The sequence below is a fragment of the Ambystoma mexicanum genome, chromosome 10, assembly GCF_040938575.1.
Source record: "Ambystoma mexicanum isolate Mex_15411 chromosome 10, UKY_AmexF1_1, whole genome shotgun sequence".
NCBI classification, from domain to species: domain Eukaryota; kingdom Metazoa; phylum Chordata; class Amphibia; order Caudata; family Ambystomatidae; genus Ambystoma; species Ambystoma mexicanum.
The window spans coordinates 231,712,140-231,736,190 of record NC_090932.1 but is presented as its reverse complement, the minus strand read 5'-3'; the positions used below and the strand labels follow the sequence as shown (position 1 = coordinate 231,736,190).

General features: G+C 45.4%; 1 protein-coding gene across 2 annotated transcripts in view; it reads right to left on the bottom strand.

The window, feature by feature from the left end:
- The window catches only part of BMP1 (bone morphogenetic protein 1), a 984,430-nt gene that overhangs the window by 461,001 nt on the left and 499,378 nt on the right, over positions 1 to 24,051 (bottom strand). For both annotated transcript variants that reach the window (XM_069617748.1, XM_069617749.1), the window contains exon 11: positions 7,887 to 8,032. In XM_069617748.1, the coding sequence (XP_069473849.1) occupies positions 7,887 to 8,032 (146 nt within the window). The remainder of the gene's footprint in view (positions 1 to 7,886; positions 8,033 to 24,051) is intronic.

Genomic DNA, 24,051 nt, shown 5'->3' with positions numbered 1-24,051 from the left:
TACAGTTCTATGGTCACATCCCTTCAATGAGATGCAGTGAACGCATGACACGTGTAAGCAACTCATGGTGGCAACAGTAAAGACACAAGTGATCACAGTTAAAGGGTGTTTATTGAACTTTATAATGGGTGAGGCATTAGATTAGCAGTCCTAGTGGCGTTTTGTCAAATAAAAAGGGCTTATGAAAGAAAAAAAAAAAACTATTGCCAATCCTTACTACTAAACTACAAAAAGAGTGTGGGATAATGTTCACCAGAAAAGAAAGAAGCGTCCACAAAATGAAAAGTCACGATGGTATGGCTAGGTCTCCCTTCCCCACGTTTGAAGCACAGGCACAGGACAAGACGGGACTCTCGAGCAGAGCACACTCCTTGGCCTCCTCAGGACGAGGCTCCCAGTTCAGTTCATCAGTATCAAAAACCTTCAGAGGCTCCTTCTTGTAAAAGTCTCTTGCCTTAGACAGTGGGCTGCTTAAATTTTTTTTAAAAAAACGAAAAAAATTACTTCGGTACTCTTGTACCTTAGGGGCGATTTCTCTGTCCCCCTCGGATCTCCCTCCGCCGGGCTCGGATCCTTCTTGCAACTTGGGCCTCCCTCAGGTTCACTACAGCTTTTCAAATGTTGCCTGTATGAGTCAAATGTTCTTTTGAAACAATTCCCCACGACGGACAACCCGCGACCGGGTTTACTCTTGTCGACACAATGTTCACTGGTGTACGACTCTTGATGTGAATTCCTGAAATAAACAAAGTTTCTCTCTGTGATCTTGCACCTTGGGCCATTGCCCCTCGCCCCTAGGATCTCCCACCGTCTGGCTCGGATCTTCCTTGTAGTTTGGGCCTCCCTCCACCGGGTTCACACTTGCCACAATTTACAGTTCACAACCTTCTCGGAAAGCTGGGCTCCCTTCCCCTAGCTTTCCTCTGGCCATGAGTCAGAGTTTCAATTATATAAGAGATTTGACCTTACCCTTATAGGACCACTCTGATGCCTCACGCCACCCTTTCTTGGGCTTCTGGTTCTTGTAGTTTCAAAAAATAGGTCCCAGTCAGAGTCTTTCAAAATGATCACACACAAGGTGCCGACCACTCTGCACCTGGACCTTTACTGGGTTTTCTTTAAAGTTCAATCACATACACAAGTTCTTTGTCTTTCAGATTCCTTGCCTTCAGAAATGTTGCCACTTGCAACATTGAGCTCAACGCAGTTCGGTTTACGATCAGCTTCCTCCGAGTCACCGGATGTGCTGAACACCTTTGGCTTCTTTGTTCTCTGGAGTCAAGTATAGTACCACGGTAGCCAGCTTGCCTCTACGCCTGCGATATCAAAGCATGATGCTCCCGTGTACCATTGACGTCTGCTGCTTCGCACACCAGCTGTAGCACCTGGTCTTCTGCTTTCCCTTAAGGAGGCTTTGTGGTTCTGATTTGAAAATGGCAAGGGCTATTCCCCCTTCACCATCCTTCCAGGTCTCGCCACCTTTCTTTTCCGTTTGAACTGCCAGCTAAGTGTAATGGTCTCCTCGTACGTTCGGTCTTGATCGGAGTGTGCTTTTGTGCTCCACCTTTTATCCCTGTGGGGAAGGCAAAGGGCCATCAGGTGTGCATGATTATGGTCAATTGGCTGACCCGTGTATTGGGACAAGTCAGGTAAACAGCTCTGGCGTTAGTCCGTTGTCTTATCGTGTAAGAAAGTGTTCATGTGGGGAAAGGGGCGAGGGGTAGAGCTTCTAAACAATCTACACGTTAGGATAGGGGAAAGGTTTTACAGGGAAGGGGGTACCACGTCTCAAAACTCAGTGTCCCACTTCCACTCCCTGCAGACCCCTCGCCCAGGTCATCCTCCCCCACTGGTCCACCCCAAGGAACTGGATCCAATAGTGATGGCCATGTCCTGCCCACCTGGATGACAGATCCCCGGGGACTAGTAGGTGAGACACCCTCGGGTTTCTCACACGTCTCCCGCATCTCGTGGACACTGCTGGTCTTGCTTCAACTTCTTGTTCCGCTCCATCACCCCTGGCATAGGCACTTCGCTTTCTTCCTCCTCACTGCGCTGCTCGCCTTCTTTGAACAACTTTAAGTGTGACGCGTTTCTCGTGATGACCCTGTGTGGAGATCTGGCAGTGATCAATGGACCCTTAACGTGAGCGATTACCAGAGGTACAGGATCAAACCTGGAGTCTGTTTTCTTGCTTTGCATCTGTCACACCAGTACTTTGTCGCTGCACTGAAGATTTGACTAGGCGGCATGGCGCCGGACGCCGGCGTATTCCTTCATGGTCCTTTTTTTTTTCTCCATCTACTATTCGTAGCTCACATTCTCTCACCAGCACAGCCGTACTGTGTGGCAATCTGTTTCGTGTCCTTAGGCCAAACATTAGTTTTGATGGGCATTGTCCTGTCGTCACATGCGGGGAGTTTCTGTAGTCTCTAAACATGTTGCAAACAGCCTGATTGATGGACATGGAGCATAGTTCATTTTGCTGCAGTAACTTCTTTAGGCTCCCCATGAACCTCTCGATCATGCCTTTTTCTTGAGGCTATATCGGCATGATATTCCTGTGCTGTATACCCATGTGTTCCATGAATCAAGCAAACTCGAAGCTGCTGAACGGTGATCAATTCTCCGACTTTAACATTGCTGGAATGCCCCATGCTGAAAATATGTTATCCAGCTCGGGCATTACTGAACTGGCTGCGGCGGAGGTCAGCACCTGGACAAGAGGGAACCGTGAGAATTCATCCATCACGACCATCCAGTATTTGTTTTCGCCAAATGGTCTGAAAAAGTCAATAACGAGATGCGTCCAGGGTCATTCTGGCAGTTAAGAGATTTATAGGGGTTCAGGAGGTCGCTCTTGAAGTGCTTTGACAAATGTGGCATGCGTGGACGGCGTGTTCCACCATCTCAAGACTTGGGAACCACATGGTGTCCCTAATCAGTCGTTTGGCGGCTACAACACCCCTATGCCCTTCATCAGCTAAATTGACAATCTGTTCTCGCAGGCTCTCATGGATGACTATGCGATGTCCTCGCATCATCAGCCCGTCGGCTGATATCGACAGCTCCCTATGTATCTGGTTGAATGCAGCTTGCTCTGGGGTATTACTGAACTCTACTTCTCTCCATCTACCAGAACTGAATGTCCTGTAGTGTACGTAGCAGCCCATCCTGCTGATTGTGTTCAGTGTTTTGGCTGTGAATATTTCCAGAGTTCCTTGTTGTGTGAGAAAGTTGACGTATTCTTCGACCATAGATGTTTCTGGAGATTTGTCGGGCAACTGGTAATGTGACATGAAGTCCGGTGGATTGTACTCATTGCCTGGCTTGTACATTATGGTAAAATCAAAGTCGTGTAAGCGAATGCCCCATCTTTCTATGCGAGGAGGCATTTTGCAATGCAGATTTCCATATTTGGTTACTAGCACTTGATGATCCGTGACGACTGAACGCCTTCCCCAAGAGAAACATTTGAAAGTGCTCACATGCCCACCACGACTGTTAGCTCTTCTTATTCTGGCTGCGAATATTTCATTTCCACGTCCAGCAGCTTTTTGCTGGCATATGCAACCACCTGTCTCAGCATTTCTCATCCTGGTCGAAGCTGTGTCAGAATGGCACCTAATCCTACCGGACTAGCATCCACCTTCAATGTTGTACGAAAATCTGGATTGAAATAGGCTATGTGTTCCGTAGATGCTATGCCCTGCTTGATCTGCCCGAATGCTTCCTGACACTCTGAGGTCCACTGAAAAGTACATCCCTGTTTGGGAAGATCTCGGAGTGGGGCGCTGACAGTGGCAAAATCGCATAGATACCTGCTGCAATTTCTTGCCATTCCTAGAAATGGTCAGACATCGCTGACGTTTTCTAGGGGTGAGATTCTCGTTATGGCAGCAACCTTGCTTCCAGGGACTTCACCCTGTAGGTCATGCAGCTCCGTATGCGTGTGTCTGCCCTTAAACCAGAGTTGTGGTGATTGCGTACAGGGCCCTTTGCTTCCCACTGGAATATCTTCAGTTCAGACGGAACCAGGTGTGGGGGTTCCACATTTTTTTGATACGCAGCTATGCATATGATGTTGAGCGTGGCTCCAGTATCAATCACAAAGTTGGCCGGATGGTTCCCTATCCTCATGCTGACATCACTCTCGCCCATTGTCGTCTTCACCTTCATCATGCATGCATAGTCACAGGGTTTTCTTTCTGCCACTGACGAGTGTGAGGGAGACCTTCCTGCGACTTGATATACATACCTTACGACATCTCGTCTATTAGTGATGTCTCTCCTCGGCATAGTGTTGCGTGGTGCTGGTTCTTACCTCACTGCAGCATAAGTGGACCCCTGCGGTTGAGGTAGCGGTGCGTTGCATACAATGGCAAAGTGGTTTTTTCGCCCACAGAGCATTTCTGTCCAAACGCCAGACCGGGATCATGAGGAAAAGTCAGCCCACACCAATAGCACCTACTTGTGGAACATGACTTTGTGTTAGGTTACCAACCGGGTATCGAGCACGTCCTCCTGGCGTCACCCGATATATCTGTTGCTTGTCCAGCTGTGAGCGGACGGGAATAAATGAAAGCAGGAGCCACCGATTGAGAACAGCTTTCTTTATTTACTACGCGCAAAGAAAATGCCCTCAAACGTCCAGCCTACCGTGCGTGCGCTACAACCGAGGCCTCCTATAGGCCATTAGCATTAGTGATGTCAGGAGCCTAGCTCCATTAACTGTGTCCTCGCCTGAGCCTCTCCTGCCAGGTACTATCATATGGCCAATTACTGAAGATATTTTCCTTGAGCATATCTGGGTCCCAGACCCCGGGGTTGAGGATCCCGACAGCCCATGTACCTTCTGCGATTCTACGAGTTGTTCTTTGTTGGTCACATGCTTCTATGACTTCTTATTCGGTTTCTTTTGTTCTTGTGCTGCTTCCGCAGTGTCTGCTGCAGCTCCACAGTGCTTCCCTCTGGGCAGGTTGCGCATCTTACCATAACCAAAAGGTCTGGTTGCTGCTAACACCTGGACCTCCGCTCTTCCAGTTCCTTGATCTGCCCAGGCACAGCGGACTGGATAGGGACACCTCGGTCCTTCAGCAGCAGCCTCAGACTTGTGGATCCTCCTGGGAGGGTCTGACACAAAGGCAAGTCCTTCCTCTCTCTTTATGTTGAATGAGCAATGGCAGCTAGAATGCTCACTCAAGTTCTTAGGAGGACTCTTCTTTGTTCCACACCTCCTCCTCGTCTCAGTACCTGTCAAGGAGATATTAATTAAGTCATCCCTACTCTTCCACTTCTCAGTAACTGTACAGTATTCAGTCTCACATATACATGGAAGTGGGTGGTATGGAAGTGAGGGACGATAAGGTGGGCCTCATGGACTGAGGAGTGTTATAGGAATTGGGTGGAGGGTCAGGGGTATTGTACTGCATTCTTCAAAGATGTTCTCCAGAGGGAGTCTCTCCTCATGATATCCTCACGCTGAGTACCATCTCCCGGTGGGACTATCGGGTAGCGGCTTCACCTCCCAGTCCTCATGGGAAGAGGCTCCCACTCAGGAAGAAGTGATGACATCTCAGGATTCGTCACAGAACTCTGCTTTTACCCGTCAGAGATTAAAGTCACAGCTACAACTAAGAGGTTGTTAAGATAATTGGAGCAGTTTTGCCACAGTCTATCCAATGAGATGGTATCCATGGAAATAATTACCTGTGTATCATGCTGACTGAGTTGTACAGATTTACTACGACAAGCCTTGACAACAGACTCTGAATTTTAAAGTCAATGTTATTGGAGACACTCTGAGGTTACTAAACTTGGAGTTAAGAGAAATGAAAAACTCAGAAGCCCGCCTGATGGCTTTCCCCTTTTGTTTTGGCAGCTCTTGAAAGCTGAATAACCCTGAAAATCGGCTACACTCAGCTGCCACATCTCCTGAAGTCTGAATATTTCATGTGTTTGAATAAATCTCACCAAATCCACATCTTCTAATTCGGGTCCGAATTCAGCTATGTTTCATGAGAGAATTTTAACTTCTCTTGAGACTACAGAATCTCAGTGTAAGAGAGGCTCCTCTGGGTCTTGACCAATAGATATGTCAATAAATGTAGATGTCATACAATAATTCCCTCCACTGGTATTTTGTGTTGAAACTCATGCCAGAAGTTGGTCACTGCAATGTGCAAAATTATTTCATCTGTGGTTGGCAATCAATCCACTGCTTCTAAGCTCAACAGTATCTCATGTATTGCTGAAAGTTCTCTGGTTTGCCACAAGGAATGTCTTGTCCTTCATATTAAGGTCGGTTATCCCCACTGATTCATGCTGGGCCAAGGCCTTCAATCAAGATTGCATATTTGAAGAGAGGATTTTACTATGGGCTATAGGTCTATTGGTCACCCAGCCACTGCCACCCCATCCCAGGCAAGCACTAGATTTGAAAAAGTACCTACTGGGAATATATGAATGCGCCCTATACATAGATTTTTGTTTTCTTAACTTGTACTTGTTCTCGATGCAACTGCCTGGTTATAATAAAATAGGTGAAATGTTTATATGTATTGCTTGAACACCATTGTGTAGGCCATCTGTACTGGTTTACCATGAAATTACAGAAAAAGAAAATAACTACTAATTTTGTATGGTCGAATTATTTGTTAAATAATGCAGAGGAGACCTCCCTTACTCCCCCACAATTCCCCCCAACTTCATGTATACCCTTACCCAACCCCACATCTATATAATATTAAACAATTTACAAAATACCTAACAAATTCGACCAAATAAATTCAGTAAATTCTCATTCAGTAATTTTTGATTCAGTTATTTCTGCGGATACCATCTGTACTTTACACCAGTCGCCTTCACTCCTAAGTATATGCTTCACTGCTCAGTCACATTACCAGTGAAAAGTTTGGTCTAATTTGATGCAAACCCTTAGGGTCCACACTAAGGTTGGTCTCTCTGAACCATGTACCGATAGTGGTTCTGAACAACCCCCTTAAAACTCATCAAAAGCCCTTTTGGACTTTGTGAGACTAACACTTTGGTAGTCTGTTGGTTCACGCTTTCTGTGGTGATCTCGGTTTCTGAACATGAATTTACTTACCTGTCATTAGTTTTTTTGCATACCTTTTTATATAAAGAATTTACAAATATATTGTCTGAATGTTCCATTATTGTGCATCTTATAAACTTGTTTACTGTACCATTTAACCATCCTTTAACTTCCACAGAGTTAGGTTTCACTACTCAACCATGCTACAACTTGGAGTTTGAATAACTCTGTGGAAAACAGCATGTGAGCCAAGTTGGTTAACATACTGGGGCCGTAAAAATAAGATTAAAGACAAATCTCATTAACAACCCCATATGGCATATTCCATATCCTGCTCACTTCTCTATGGATTGTAAAACACTACAGTGCCACACAGTACAATGTTCTTGCTCGCTAAAGTATATGATACTAGATCTCACAGTAGCCAGGTATCTCCATTTAGTACTGCTTGGGTCTGTAGACCTCATAATACACCAAGTACAGTACTGTGTGCTGCATGGCACTGTGGCATTTCACAATACTCAATGCAATTTTCTTCCTTCGGTGAATAGCAGTGTAGCACCCTGTAGAACTCCAGACCCCTTTGATTCTAACACAGTGGAATTGCTCTGGCCCTCAATACACTAGAACCCCATCTATGTTGTATAGTTCTGAAGCCCCTTGCTGTAGCCCAATAACTGCTCCCAGTGCTTTATGGCACTATGGTATCACATAGCAGTATGGCTGCTGCTCTCTATGCTGCCTGGAACTACAGCACCCCTGCAGACTTTGATCCCTTCACTTTCAGCTAAACAATGTCTAATTAGTGGTGAATATGTTGCCACATTACCTCAAAGGACTGAAAGGTGAGGCCCACATGGAAACCCTCAGACACCACAATCTTCCAGATGCAGACTTTGCTTGGCCGGTAATCATCAGGGTAGTTAGGGGACTGGATGTGGCCACTGTCTTTTTTCACATCACCACCACAGATTGCTGTAAGAGAAGTAGAGAAAAAAGGTTATGAATAAACATAGATAATGGTGTCGATTGGGAGGGACTGACTCTTGGTTGTGATGAAGGGTAAACTTGGAGATAAGACAAAACACACCATGAGCTCTGCGCCCTGACGGATTATATATGGTTTGTAAAGGGATCCCCAACATAACCTCCATGCATTTTCATAGGGAGACATGAGCGTGCCTTATCTCCCCCTCACACCTCCCGATACCCCACTATTCTTTTGCAACTTTGTATACAAAAAGAAGAAAATAATAACCATATGATGCTGACTTCCTATAGGGCTTCCTAAGAGAAAAAGAGACTTGCTACAGTAACTGCTAGAACGCTTTATGGGAAACATCACTCATTTTTTTGCAGCTTGTCTCAGTTTTTGCAAATTAGATTTTATATATTCTAGGTAATAACTTTATATAAATGTCTAAACTAATAGTCACGCTATAATGAACAGAATTAACAGAAGAGAAAGGAAAAACAAAGGTGAAACATCACATCAATTCCCATCGACATTGTCACAATGACCCATTCATTAATTCTCTGTCTTAAACTTTCTGGCATCATACCATGAGTTTAAAACATCTCCTTCAGATATTCTCACTAAAGCACACTCGTAAGAGCATCAGTGTCTTCGATGCGCCTCTCCATACTTCCTCCATTTGTACTTGGCTAGGAACGGGATCCATTTGTCATTTAGGTGTTGTTTAGGTGTCTTGGAGATTACTGGAGATTACTTGGAGAAACTTCAACAGAGTCACATTTTCCATATCACTTGCATTCCCATGCTTTCTTAAGTCATTCATCCTGTGCCAGTACACTACAGCTCTTCACTGTCAAACATGTCCTTGCTGCCAAAAATGATGTACCATATGTGGGAAGGCTTGCCAGTTCCCCTCCTCCCTTAGATTCTCAAATAATAAGGACAGGATTCTTCTCTCCCCATGGCCCCTATAGGGTCTCAATCTATGATCTGACTTCCTTCCAGTATGCCTGGACCATCGTGCAACCCCAACGCATATGCCCATAGGTTCCCTCTTCACCTCAACCCCTACAGCACAAAGGGGGAAAAGTTCAAAAACATACTAGAGAGTTGCTTTATCAGGTATTGCCATCGCATTAATAGTCTCACCCTATTACCATCACATTAATAGCTTCACCCCATGCATTTTGTAGTGGGAGGCTAAAGATACTTTCCATGCTGTAGCACACAGCAGCATCCAGAATTCATCCAATGTGTCCCACCCGAGACACCTTTCCCATTGAGTCCTGGGTCCTCCATTCGTTTTCATTTTTCTTGTAATCAAATACCTGGAGTCAGGAAGCCCCCCGCCCCCAGTGCCTACCCCCAGGGTCAACCTGAGAAACCAATAACGTTGCAAATGGGATTTATTCCCTGCTCAGATTGTTGGCCCAATTCCCATTCATGAAAATACAGCTAAGGGGGAGATACCTACAGAAAGAGGAGACTAATGTTAGATTCTTCTTCCAACAGGTGAAAAACCTTTAAATAAGCCCTCCTATTATATCTGCCCAGCCTCCAACCACTTCTGAAAATGCTGAAGATCTTGTATTCTATCCCTCATGGGATAGCATCCAGATGTAGCTAATGGGGGAGGGGATGGCCAAGCAGAGAGCCCCTCAGTTTTTACTCTTTTCCTCAAAGATTCCCCTCATGGAGGAAAAGAGTGGAGGCACTGTGGGGAGGTGCCCCCTGTGTTGGAGCTTGGTGACCCACAGCCACTCCCCAACCATTAAAGGATACAAAATGTCATTTTCTAAACCAACCCACCGTCTCTCCTTTTTGAACCACGGATGATCATCACACGAAGTACAGCGGCTCTGGAGTATTTCTCCAGGTTGAGAAAACGTACCCCACCCTACTCCCTGTGTAGAACTAATGCTGCATAAGAGGCCGTAGCTGTCTTGCCACCCCACAGGAAGTTGAGCACAGTTACCCCAGAGAAGGCATTCAGTAACTGGGTTGGGAGAAACTAAAATAACGACTTGCGAGAATATTCATTCTGATTGAAACTAGTTTTCCAATCCACGACCGTTTAAGTCTGGACCTTCTCTGTACGTTGTTCTTGATGGACTTCCCAGAGCGGTGTATAGTTGGCCTCAAAGATATCCTTTCAGGGGGTATTAGATTAATTCTCATATACTGTATACCTTCCAATTTAACAGTGAATGTGAAGTGTCCCAACTGTGCCCCAACTCCGATGAACCTACCGTCAATGGCATTAGAGCCGATTGAGTAAAATTTGCCTAGAAGCCTAAACCCTTGCTTTAATCCCATAGCATCCACATCAATGGTGGGATTGAACTCATGGGAACTGCAAGGTGTACTCACATTTCATCTGCAAAACAACCACGTTTGATTTAATGGGAGCCCACCCTCAAGATTTGCTTCTCAGAGATTCACCGTAGACCCATAGCTAGTGTCTTCATTACCATCATACAAAAGGAGTAGGGGAAAGTGGGCAGACCTGCCTCCTACCCCTTTCCAATTTAAACCATCCTAACATAACAAACAATTCACCACAGAAAAAACACTGGGGAGAACCTCCTCAGATCAGACTGCACGCTAAATGCGTTATTTTGTAACTGGTCTGCTTCGAATATTATACCTATATATCTGTACTTTTTTTCCATGTCTTGCATAACTATGTGACCTGTTAACACGCCCAGATGCCGCGTATAAATGAATAAACAATTACATACAGACTGCAAACTCATTCATATAATGTATTATAATGCAATTTCACATAGTTACAACAAGGGATCGATCAATTTTCACAATCTTTAACCAGCAAGATACAGACAGAAGTTGTTCGGATACAGAAAATAAGAAATGGGCCAATGCATTTCCGACCATTGGTCCTTCAGAGAGGCAACAGTTTCACCTCACTGATGATGCCCAACAAGGCTGAAACACGTGTATGGGGTTACTGATGGTACTCTTGTTCAGAGGAGAATTGCCTAGCATTTCGGCGCTGGACTGCCCCAGGGCAGGACAAAGGCTGTTATGCGGGGAAATGTCTTCTCTGTGAAAAGGACAGTGAGCTAAAGACTTGGTAGAGTCTCTCCCAGGGGTTATTCATCCAGGAACAGGTCATTGGGCTGTGTTCGTGCTGGTAGAGAGATTCGCAGACCCCCCTTTGTTTGCATACATTAACTTTGGGTTTCACCCTAAGTTAACAGGGCAATCCAGACATGGACCCCTTGCTCACTGTTCTTAGAGAGGCAACAGTTTCACCTCACTGATGATGCCCAACAAGGCTGAAACACGTGTATGGGGTTACTGATGGTACTCTTGTTCAGAGGAGAATTGCCTAGCATTTTGGCGCTGGATTGCCCCTGGGCAGGACAAAGGATGATATGCGGGGAAATGTCTTCTCTGTGAAAAGGACAGTGAGCTAAAGACTTGGTAGAGTCTCTCCCAGGGGTTATTCACCCAAGAACAGGTCATTGGGCTGTGTTCGTGCTGGTAGAGAGATTCCCAGACCCCCCTTTGTTTGCATCACCCTATCTTTAACCTACCCATCTTTGAGGGACAATTAGAGCTCTTTAGAAGGTGAGCAGGCAGGTCCGTAATGTACAAATTATACAAAATGGGAGCCAGCAAGCATCCTTGCTTGACACCCCTATTTATACGTCTTGGCCCGGACAAACTGCCCTCATTATCCAAATGGTTATTGCACAAATAAATTGGTTAAAAAAAACGAAATGGTAGAAATTATCGCAATTCAGCTGTACCAAAATGACATACAATGCCGAACATTTTGAAGATTCGGTTTTTATTATAGTGAACAAGGGAAGCTGGGGTTGCATGGGTGTCCCCCGCAACCTTGTTCGCTCTAATGAAATCACGGGTGGCGGGGGTGTCCCCTGCATCCAAAACAAAAACGTTTTGAAAATAATTTTTTTTTTTTTTAAAAAAAAAGGATCCTGCGTCGCCGGTTCCCATCCACAGAAGTGAAGGGAACTGGCGCTGATGGGAGTCGGTGGCACAAAGCGAAATGTGCCGCCAAAAGATAAGTAAGGGGGTGAGGGAGCAGGGTCTATGTAGGGCATTTACCTGTGGGGTGATTACTTTGAACACAAACATTTCGAAGTCGACATTTTTGTATTCGAAATAATCACATACACATCCATCCAAACACACTCTTGCAAAATTATTTTAATGGAAAAGCCTGATAGCATGTATTAACCATTGAAGGCATTCAAGTATCCGCAACTTAAACCACAATCCATTACGATCTCCCCGGTCGAATGCGGTCTTCAAGTCAACAAATGTGACATAAATCTGGACTATCTTTACAAGCCAACCTTTTAAGCAAAGTGTCTAACAGCCCAATATTGTGTACAGTTGCGGAGCCAGGCTGAAAACCTGTTTGATATTGGTATAGCATCCCTGCTGCGTCCACCCATCTCTGAGGTTCACCCAACAGTGAACCATACAGTTTGCCCGTGACGTCTTGAAAACAACCTGTAATTGTCCGGGAGGGGCCCGTCTCCCTTTTTATAAATGGGGACCAAAACAGACTGCTGCCAAGAAGTCGGTATCTTATGCATAACACCACTTTTCTTGAACAAGACCAAAAGAAGAGAGACCCAGGTGTCAAGGAAGGTCATCAGGACCAAATTGGACAGCCCATTTGGGCCGGGAGCTTTTTATTTATTTAGCCATTTGTATAGCACTCCGAACCCAGAGGTAGACAAGAGTTAATACTGTTGTTACATAGTTACTCATACACATGATAATAGTTAATAAAGCAAAGGTTACATATTTACACATGAGCATGACAAGAAATAGGATGAAACGAGGTAGGCAGTAAGGTTATCTTAACCTGGGGTGTTGTAGGTGTAGCGTGGTTATTAACTGGTGAGCATGACTTAGTCCTGCATTTCCTGTGTGAAGAGCCAGGTTTTCAGTTGTTTTCGGAAGGACCAGAAAGAATCCTCAGACCTTAGTTTTTAGTTTAGTAATAGCTTCTACCAGTGAATCATAAGTATTACTGGACACTCGCACCCACAGTCTGGGTCCATAGAAACCGACACATTAACTTTGACGTTACCCGTTTCTAAATACTCCTCCCATACTTCTCCTCCTATAGGGTTTGTTGTTTTTGGGGGCTTTACTTTTTACTTGTGAAAGGATTTGCCAAATACTGCGCAAGTTCCTAGGCTTCAGGTCACCCAGCATTTGCTGCCATTGAGCATTCTTAATAGTCAAGCCCCAGCGCTTAAGCCAGTTCCTATATTTATTTTTCTCCCGTTGTGCCAGGTTTACCATCTCGGGCATATCTGCTTTAGAGCATTTGATGAATCTGATAGCTCTTCTTAATGTACGCTTGTCATTGCGAATGACGATATCAAAGGTGTTCACATGGCCATTTACAGGGATGGCCAGGCGATTAACCCAGACAGCCCCCATGCCCCGCGCCAACTCTTTTCTCCAGTTTTCAAAATCATCAGGGGACAAATCAGCCATATTATTTAGATCGTATTGGAGTGCGTTAAATGCACCTCGTGACACTTTGTGGAGATTATCCACAGACCAATAAATTCGATTTCCTGTGTGGGTCCTGACTAGGCCCCTGTTTATTTTCCAACTGCTCTCAAACAACTAACTAGATATCTATACTCAACAAAATTGCATGTTCAATATATGCTTCCGGGGTCACCCTAAGCTCCCGGATCCGGTCCGGGGCCACATTATTACCAGGGTGGCCCTGGAGTGTCCATCCAGGTTAACTGGCCTGGGACATCTCGCGTGACCCTGCCACTGATTAGGGTCAGATCCCATTCTTTCAAGAACCTCAGCCAGCTTCTTCCCTTTTCATTTCCCTTCATCTGTCGCATTATACTTCGACTTAGAGCGTTTTTATAATCAAGGCCCCCTGAGTCATTAACGCCTCTAGCATTCAGGTCACCACTAAGTAAAATTGCACCCTGAACCCCCCCATTGTCCCACTTAGCGAGGATTTCCTCAATGGCTTTGTGAATCAAGTCCAATGAACCAGAGCCGTGGGGGCCAAAGGGGGGGGGGCACAAAAACATCAATAATCAATACATTATCCTTGGCCTTTCCCCTCCCCATTTGGATTTCCACTGCCCTGCCATGACATCAACGGATGGAGTGGTGAAGGGTACGATTTTAGATTTAAAGACGTTAGAGACACCAATTAAAAGGCCTCCAAAAGGTCTCCTCCCCCCGATCCTTTATCAGCTAGGACATTGTAAACATGGAAACCATCTATCACTATTGGCACTATCAACCATGTCTCCCGGAGCAGTATAACAGCGTACTGTGTTAGCAGCTTAACAGATCCACTTTGTCCCAACAAGTGCAAATTACTTATAGTATTCCAACAAGCTACATAAATATTTCACTTGGGCTCGAGACTCGCAGAGAATACCCTTCAGCCATGCACAACCCCTTTCATTTTCAAGATTAACAGGCGGAAGGGGGATTGTGGCTGTTGGTCTTCCGTACATATTTGTATTAAGACACTCCTTACATTTCACACAGCACCTGACAGGCCCCTCTTCAGTTCTAATGTGTAGCCCATGCTTTTAAACATAGGCTTCTAAGCTCGTACTAATTGGGAAATTTCAGGCAATGCACAATTTATACGAGATGTCTTACCATCTACTTTTTGCAAGGGTTCAACAAAATCAAAATCGGTCGAGTTCACTCTTAAGTGAGGTATCCTATGCAGAATGCAGATGAGCTCACCACGATTGATCACATTTCTGCGATTTACCAGGGCAGGCCATTGTAATTGTAATCTTTAAAGGATCAACAAAGAGTTGGTCCTCAGGGATAGTAGTTAAGGTTTCCTTGGGATTGCTAGTGATTTGAACCCGGTTGGGGTTCTTGCACACTATTGCCCTGTCTGCTAAGGCACCAGTAGGTTTACTCGCAGCACCTGGCAAGAGTTTGCATGAGATTACAGTGCCGACAGAGGATATTTCAGTTAAATAAACAGACTTTTTGTCCTTTAACAACCAACTGGTCAATATCCCACAGTGCCTTTGTGATCGACTCGGGAGTCTATTCCTTCTTCCTTGATTTCCGTGTCTTGGGGCAGGACTTTAGTCTAAAGTGGCATTTTAAGGGTTCCTCTTGGCACAAACTAATGGTGGGAAGTAGTTCTGCCAGTTTGGGTTTGTTAAGTTTCTTTTGTGCTTGGAGTCTACGTTTAGCCAGTCTCTGTTTTCTAGTTTGGAAAATAGTAGACATTTCAACAGGGTCATGGTCCTCTAAACGTGCCGACTGATCACTGACACAATTATTCTTTGCCGATTCTGGGTGCACAGCTGTAGCTATTTTGTAATTAGCAGCCCCATGGGGCTTAGCTTTGGCCTAGTCCACCACAGACGGGATTCTAACCTCTCCAACAGAGTTTGCTTTCACATGCTCAGCTACAGAGTCAAAAATGGCGCTTTGCAGGTTCAGTTCTTGAAGGATCGTGCCACAAAGTTCTAATAATATTTTGACTGCAAACTGCAGTGGACCACTGTTGTCGGTATTTCCCGTATTGTTGTGTCCATTTGAGTTAGCGTTTGATATTCTGGTTGCTTCACAAAGATCAGTTCCCTCGGACTGTGGGGTACAGCTCCGGGTTAGATGATAGTCTTGGCGATGAAACAGTAACAGATCGCTGGTCGACGATTACTGCAGGATCAATGCGTGGAGACACCAAGGAGTGCATATTAGGCGGGCATGGCGGTAACTGGAGAGATTACAAGCTCCAGTGCAGTTTGCACTAGCACAAAACCGGGCTGCAATGATGCGTGTAGAGTAGAACATAACTCGAGCAACGAGTTGCTATCGATGCTGCTAAAGTCAGTGCAAGTTTGATCTGAGGGAAGTGCAGAAGGGTCCTCGTGAACTGCCTGATCACGTAATTGTTCCTCCGTACTGGGCCCGGTTTCACGATGAAAAAATGCACGAATGGTACAACGGTTTGTATTACGGTCTAGCTCATCCACAGCCAGTTGAGTTCCCACATCTGTTACATGTGGCTTTTAATGGATTAAGTGCACCTGGTTTATAGTCATAGCATCGAATGCCAAAGCCTCGAAAGCCTTACCATCTAAAAAAAAGTATCAGGAAAAAAGCAATGAATGCATATTTTTCTTTTTTTTTTTTAATGGGGGGTCCCCCTCAACCCCCCTTTTTTATCCTTTAAAAACCCAATGCAATTAAAAAAGACCCTTTACCTTTAAAAAAACTGCATTAGATGCTTTTTTTCCGATGCTTTTTTTAGATGGTAAGGAAGTCGATGCTATGACTAGATACCAGTGCATCTGCATATGCTGGCATATTATTTTGGGGTTTGAGTAGACGTTTCCCAGCTGCTTTACTAATCGTTTTCCCATGCATCAGTTGGAAATAGTAAGTGCAGCAAATGAGGCAGAGGGAAATCGAGGACAAGCGGGAGAGGGAAGCAGTCCGAGAGGATTTGCTGCTCAGAAATGCAATGTCATACCGAAATATAACCTGTGAATTTGACTTGGAAACGCTCTGGACAGCGGCTCTCACAGTATGTAAGACTTATTGATGGCAGTAACTACAGAGTGGGTCTCCTGCTGCTGCCACCACCGCCAACACTAGTGGCACGCAACACACTCCGCTCCTAAATGATGTTTTAAAGTTGGCGGGCTCCTCCTCCTTACAGGTAGAAACAAAGGGCAGAATCCAGTAGCAAAGGAGAAAGTGTTGCCCCCAACACCAGCAACACTCAACACACTCCATGTGTACATTACAGTCAAAACAAGTCCATCATCTCCCCAAATCAAAAACAAGATAAACAGTACAAAGAAAATGTGACTCTACCCGTTTATGTAGTCAATTACAGTGCATCTAAAGAAAAGAAGAAACCACCAACGAAACAAAATTGCAAGAGAATCTCAACAACATGTCCAATATCACATTGGTAAATACATCTAGTGCTAGAAATACAAGTTATCCACATACCTTGCTTATGGATTAAAAGATCATACCGAAAAGCAACCCTGTTTTTGGGCAAACCACCAGGAATGCAAAGACCAGGTGGAATGAACGTAGATCTAATCTGAGAACTAGCAACATTAATTCTGCAGTGGCTAGGCACTTTTGCAAATATAGACACCATCTGTCTTCAAACAACAACTGTCTGGATCTTGCTGGATAAAAATGGTGAAAATTGATTTGTGTCTTGTTGGAATTATGTGAAATTGCATTATAATACATTGTATGAATGAATTAGCATTCTGTATGCTATTTAGTGTGTAGTCTGGACTGAGGATGTGCTCCCCAGCCTTTTTTCTGTTGTGATTTATTACCACTGGTGTATAGTGGTTTTTGACCTGCACCTTTCCTTGATAATAATAGAATACCGTTTGAAAATCGGTGGTGTCTTTTCTTCTTACATAATTCCATTTACCACCACTCAGGCACTCAGAATCGCGTAAACAGTGCCGATTCTCCATAAACCTCCACTTTTGAGCCTCATTTGACCTAAAACCTTGAAAATAAACTCAGTTAACCTGGTCAAATGCTGGGTTAATTTCTCAAATCAAAAGACAACATGACACGGTCTCCCCCCAGCCCCCTATGCCACTATCAAATTCAGGGTCTTTATATCTGCCCCTCATCTCCCCAGACGAAACCCAACTGGTCCCAATGCTCCTCCTCTCTATCCAACCATCCAGCGATTACCCTAGCAAAGATCTTTGCATCTCTGCTTAGTAACAAAATGGATTTATATGAACCACATTTGTTATGATTGTTGCTTTGTTTGTTATATCAACTATCATGGCCTAAGTGATCGATTTGGGAAGGTGCCCCCAACTCAATACATTTTTTAAAAGCTTTGTTAGGAAAGTGGTCAGAGTGCTCACATCTTTCTTATACAAGGCCATTGTTAAGCGATCCTGTCCCTGACCGGTGACCCACCTTGGTGCCTTTATCACTTCCAAGACCTCTTGTAGTGATATAGGTGCCCCTAATACAATGGCTTCCTCTTGTGAGAGATGGGAGAGTGGCTAGGCAGACATTACCTCTCAGGCACAGTAGCTTTGTTTTTTTTCTGCATAAAGGGCATTGCAAAACTTAGCAACTTTATCCGCGACCTCAGATGGTTGGGACTCCGCTTTCTAAGGCAGAGTGTGAGCCTCGTCACCCTTTTCATAGTACATTTGATTTAAGCTTCTCAGCTTTCTAAATACCCCATCTATTAAGGAGGTTCCCTAATTCTTGCTTTGCACCCCAGAAATATCAGGAAGGTATCCTCGCTCCCCAAACTGCCATTTTGCACAGATGCCACCAGCTTGTGAATCCCCCCCACCAAATGCCTCTCCAGTACTTCAAGTTCTCCTTTTCTGAGATCCCTCTGCAAACATACTAGTCTCCCGAAGAGTTGCCTTTATTGCCTCCTATACCTCTTGCAAGGGAACCTCCTGCCCAGTTTTGTTAATCCGAAAGCCTCTACGTCCTTCTCCATAGCCTCCCCAAAACGTGGACCTGTAAACAATAAGTCATTGCAAATCCATCTTTTCTCCGAGTCTGAGAATTCTTACATCTACACTTATAAGCACCATGTTATGAAGGGACCGTTCCACTTACTGTACCGATGAGCAGAGTATCCTATGCTCCTGTCCCCATTTCATCATCAAGTTATCAAAACTTGTGAATGTTTTGTGTGGATGAGAAAAAAGGTATAACCCTTGGTCTCCGGATTCTTTACTTCCCATACATCTACAAGAAAGCAGTTGTCTAGGTTGAAATCCAGGCTGTCTTCTCCCATACGTATGGTTTGGGATTTGGTACTCCCAAGAGGAAGCCAATTGTGACCCGGGTTCACTGTCAAGTCACCCTCACATACTAGAACACCATCCTTCCATCTTAAAAGTGTGTTAAGTACCTCACCACAAAAGATGGCCTGCCCCGGTTTTGGACCATAAACCACCCCCACTGTGAGGACTTTTTTTATCTTCCATGTTCTTATTAGCAGCCTACCTGGTGTGGCTCTCTTTATTGCTTGTAATGCAAACTAGTAATTTCCGTAAAAATATCCCTACACATCCCCTTCACTTCTGCCTAATCTGTCCTCACCCGATTCTGTATTCATCTCCCTTCTATATTTGGTTTCAAGTAACAGCAATTTGTCAAAATGTTGCCTCGAATTCCCTTGCCAACAGGGCCTTTTAGCTGTGGAGTTAATGCCTTTAACATTCAACGTGGCTACACTCAAGCCTTCAAACCTCTTATTGTCAGTCACTGCATATCTTGGATTTCCCCCTTGTACATGTCTCCCCTTCTGTGGAAATGTTCTACATACCCATTCTTAATGGCAACTTTCATACAGAACCCTTGTGGTCTCCATCCCAAAGACAGTGAAGCACAGTAAATAGGGGAAAAATAATCAAGGAAAAATTGGCAAGAGGAAGAAGTGACCCGCCCACCCCTCTCCCATACCTTGCTAAGGCACCAAGATGCCCTAGTTAAAGCCACCAGAAAAAAAACTTCACGAGCCTAGTCCCAATATTCCAGCCCAACACACTAGAAGTCTACACCTTTCATTAAACCCCCAGTTTACTATATGTTCCACACATTGTACTTTTCTCCAACAAAATCGATCCCTTGCCAGCAAAAAGGAATAAAGTCCCATTTATCATGGGTATATGCCCCCAAGGAACCACCCAGAACCACAATAGTTTTAGTGTACAAAGAAACATCAAGTCCCTCAGGTTTTGTCTGACCAAGGAGGGTACAATTTATGGATGTTCCTTGAGCCAGAGAGGCAACATCTAAGCCACCAGTTCGGCACTGCTCTCCTGGACCCCTACACTTTGCCTTCTGGTGGACTTGCCATCCCCATACCATACTGCTCTGCTTCCTCCTGACTTGCGATTCTGTAATCTCACCCTTTTCTTTTAAATATCAGTGGAAATGAAAAACCTGTAATGTATGTTTCTATCGGACAACCAGGAAGTTGGAAGCTTGCATTACGTTTACTTCATCAGAGTAACTGCAGAGAGATCCCTAGATGACCCTGACCTCCAAGCCATTGGATTAGATCTCCCATAATTTCTTAATCTTGTCAAGTATTTAGGATTTTCGCAATAGTAGTAGGTCTTCACCATTATTGATTTCAGGCCTTTAGGTGAACCTCCACCTACGTCATCTCAGATATCCACAACATTTCCTCCCCTCCCGTCCCTCCCCTCCCCTTTGAACAGCAAGTTGATAAACTACTTCCTCAGTGTCATGTGGAGACTCCTTCCTTTGAAACTACAAGAACATGGAGATTACAACACCTCTTCATGTTTTCCATGTCATTTTGCTTAAGGGTCATCGTATTTCAATTTCTATAATTTCTGAGGAGAGTTGGTTATTTCCCAAAGCTTCGATTTTGTTCTTAACTTTATCCACCCACACCTTAACTTATGTAGAGAAGCATAGATGTCACTTCGGAGTGACTATATCTCTGACGGAATTCCTTTAAACCCTTCTTCATGGTAACGCATGGGAGGATAGGACTGGCCACGGGGGTGGGGCCCACCCTTGTTTCCGGACTGGAAAACACAATGTCTACCTGCCAGGGCTGCTGTACCCGACAGGTCTGACCCTGCCGGGCGCAGCGGCCATGGTGGGCAGACTTAGCAATGGTGGCGTTGTTCCCGTGACAACGCTGCTGGTGCTCCCGTGTCCCCACTCCCATAGAGTCCTATAGGACTCTATGGGAATGGGGATTTACAAATGTACCAGCGCCTGACAGCCCTCCCGCCAGACATGTAACAGCCCGATGGTACCGGAAAGTCAGGCGCTGGTAATTTTTTACAGGTCAGGCAGCAACGCAGGGTTTCCGCCGGACCCGTAATGAGGCCCAATGTCTGAAGACAGCCTGAGCTATGCTTGGACCAGTCTTGGGGTCCCTTACTGTAGAGCGACACCTGATTCACTACATGTTGTAGGAGCCAGTGGGGGCAGTCTGCTACTGCTGCAGGTGGATGAGCAGAGCCTCCTTTGGCAGTCCCCTCCCACCATAACTTCGCTCCATGCACCAAGAAGGAACTGTCCTTCGTGCCAACTGTTAACCAGTCAGCCTTTATGGGCCTTCTACCCATGAACCCACACTGTACCTCACATTCTTCATCTGTTTACCAATGGTCAGATGGAAGAGGATTGGGGTGCCATGAGAGATCCAAGCCAATGTGCAACAGATGGAGGGATCCTTCTCACCACCAGGTTTAAACGTTGTTGGTTTCAATCTGTTTCCATCTTACGCCTCACTGTTGCACCCTCCTCCAAGGTCACCTAGTCCAAGAATCCTCGCTCTACTTTGGCAGCATAAGGCACCAACAATGCAATCAGGTGTCATAATTGGCCCCACCTTGTCTGGCCAAGGTCTGTGGCATGGGTGATATCTGCCTGTTCAACTAGTTTTGCTTTTCCTTCTTCCTCTAGCTTGTTTCACATGAGATGGGGCTTCGGAGCTCAGCTCCACATCAAAGAGCCCATCGCACTGCTCGTACTGTAGCCTCACTGGCCAGGAGGGCCCACTTCATTTTCTTTGGGGTTCTGTCAGCATCCCCAGCCCTTGACCTCCATTCTAAACTCAAGGGCCAGGGCCGCTGACACCAGGTCTGGGCTTGTGGGGGTCCAAGCTCACCCAGTGTGCTGGCCCCCTCCTTTATCCTGCTCCATCTGCACTGGGGGTTTTCTCCAGAATGGGCACTTCACAGCCCCGAACACAACTCCCCCTTTGATTACTGTACACAGAAGTCTCTACACCACTTCCAGGAGAAGGGTCCGTGACCAGTACTTGGCTCTGGTCCCAGTTTTGTGGGAGTGTGGGTTGCCTGCCCCATGTCAACAGCCCACAGTCACAGCCTTCTCCTGGCCCGGGCTCCTCAGGGCTGGTTCTGGGCTACCTCGCTCAAGGATCTGGGTGTCCACCACTGGGGCCAATGCCCCCTCGCTTACTTGGGTCAGGTCTGCCCAGCTCTGTGTGCCATGCAGACACCTGGGGAAGGCGAGCCACCCACTGCACTCTCACACAGTGCAACGGCTCCATACTGACATCTGTTCTCTGGCCGAGTTCCTCCTGAAGGTCAACTGCTCGTCTGCCTCTGTACCCTAGGGCACTCACCTGGCCAGATTGATCCTTGGGGATATTAGTGGGGAATTCTGCTGCCTTTTGTCTTCATATGGCTCAAATACCAACTTCAGGCCAGGGTGGTGGGCTGAGCCCGATCGAACATTAGACTCAGGCTGCCATCTTGCCTGCTCCCTCTGGTAGTCTTGCTTGTCTCAGTTTTAAATTAGCATGACCTGCATAGACTGCCATCTAGCGATTTGCCAAGAATATTAGAACTTGCTTATGAAATCTAAAGGGTGTATTTCTAACTAGACACCAGTAAGACGTGGTGAGCATCCCTTCTTGGTCCTGAGTGTGTATGTGGTCAAATTGTATTTTTATGCCTACTTTGGATTTATCTTCTTCTAACTCTTGCCCCATTTTGAAAAGCATTTATTAGGTTGTAACTTTACCCTTTTTTCTAAAGGGGCACCACATATGAAAAGCTTTTTCCGTGCATATATTAAAAATTAATAATTGCTAAATGAACTATTTTTCTTTAGACAATGTTTAGCATATTTAGCCCTTATGGAACTTATCAATATATGAACTTGCTTATTTTAAAACGTGCCAACCTCACCGAGAGGTGAGATGGGAAACTGAAATAGAGGCAGGCGACAAATATACTGTCTCTTTTGCAGCATAATTCAGTTTTAGATTCGCAAAATGCACATAGAATACCAACCAGCTGATTAAGGGAGGTGGGTGTGTGGCTACTACAGTTTGAAATACATTTTTTAACACTGCCTGCCTGGCCAAAGAGTCTGGTCTAGCACGAACATCAATTTAGTAATGTTTTGTGAAACTGTCAATAAGCCATGTGACAAAGATAGGTTTTCCAATTTTATTATAAAACTATATATATTTTTAAAAAATGGTCATTGGGAGCCAGGACTAGGGGGGATCCTGTAACCTTTCCCTTGAAGGGGTGTTCCCACCTCCCTATCTCAGGGATCCCTAGTCAACCAGTTCTGATGACAGAACACATTCTCTCAAGCCAAAAAACCCATCTCGTCTAGGAGAGCCCCACTATTAGAAGGCCTCAAGACGGTGCCCTTGTCCATCTACCTCCCCCAAGGGCGTCCTAGGTGACCCAGTGGGGTAGTCTGATTGCCATGGGTGTGCCTTTCCTCCTGATGACCGACCGTCCCTAAAAAAATATTCCACTCTTCTCCCCCTGTGTCTTTCTCCTCTCTTCATGTGCCTTTCTACTCTGTACTCCACCGTCATACCGGTCTCTCTAGCTCACCATGGACTACAGATTTTTGTTGTTATTTTTGTACCCCCTCGTCCCCCTTCTACCTCCCAGCTCCCTATTGGACTCTACCCTCCCTGTATTTCATCTCCTAGTGTTTTTCGCTCTCTACTATGGTCTCCATTCTCCAGCTCCCCTTGATCTTATCAGCTTCCTTCAGACTCTCGCTCCGCTCAACACTACCACTATTCTCCTTCCCCCCTCCTCCCTCTAACGTTCCCCTCTCTCACTCACAAAGAGACACATTGGCAGTCCAAACACCTTACCTTCATTCATTCTTTCCAAACACTCCAACAGTCTCCTCCAAGTCCTCTTTCATCTGCTGCGCACCTCCTCCCTGGTTGCTTGGTCTTCCTCCAATTTCTCCCAAACACCTCTCTTTGCAGACTGACTGCGCTGTCTTTTTATATCCCTCCCCTACCTGTCTGGAAGCTTCTCTCCACTCCCATTGGCTGAGTCAGCTACTTTACTGGCCACTCTGTCTAAACTACAACCAACTGCTCCCATGTGGGCTAGGATTTCCCCATGACGCCTTCATAAGGCACTTTAGCCCTGGTCCTTTTGCAGTCTCCAGTTCCTCCCAGCCAGACATGCGATCACTGGGGGCG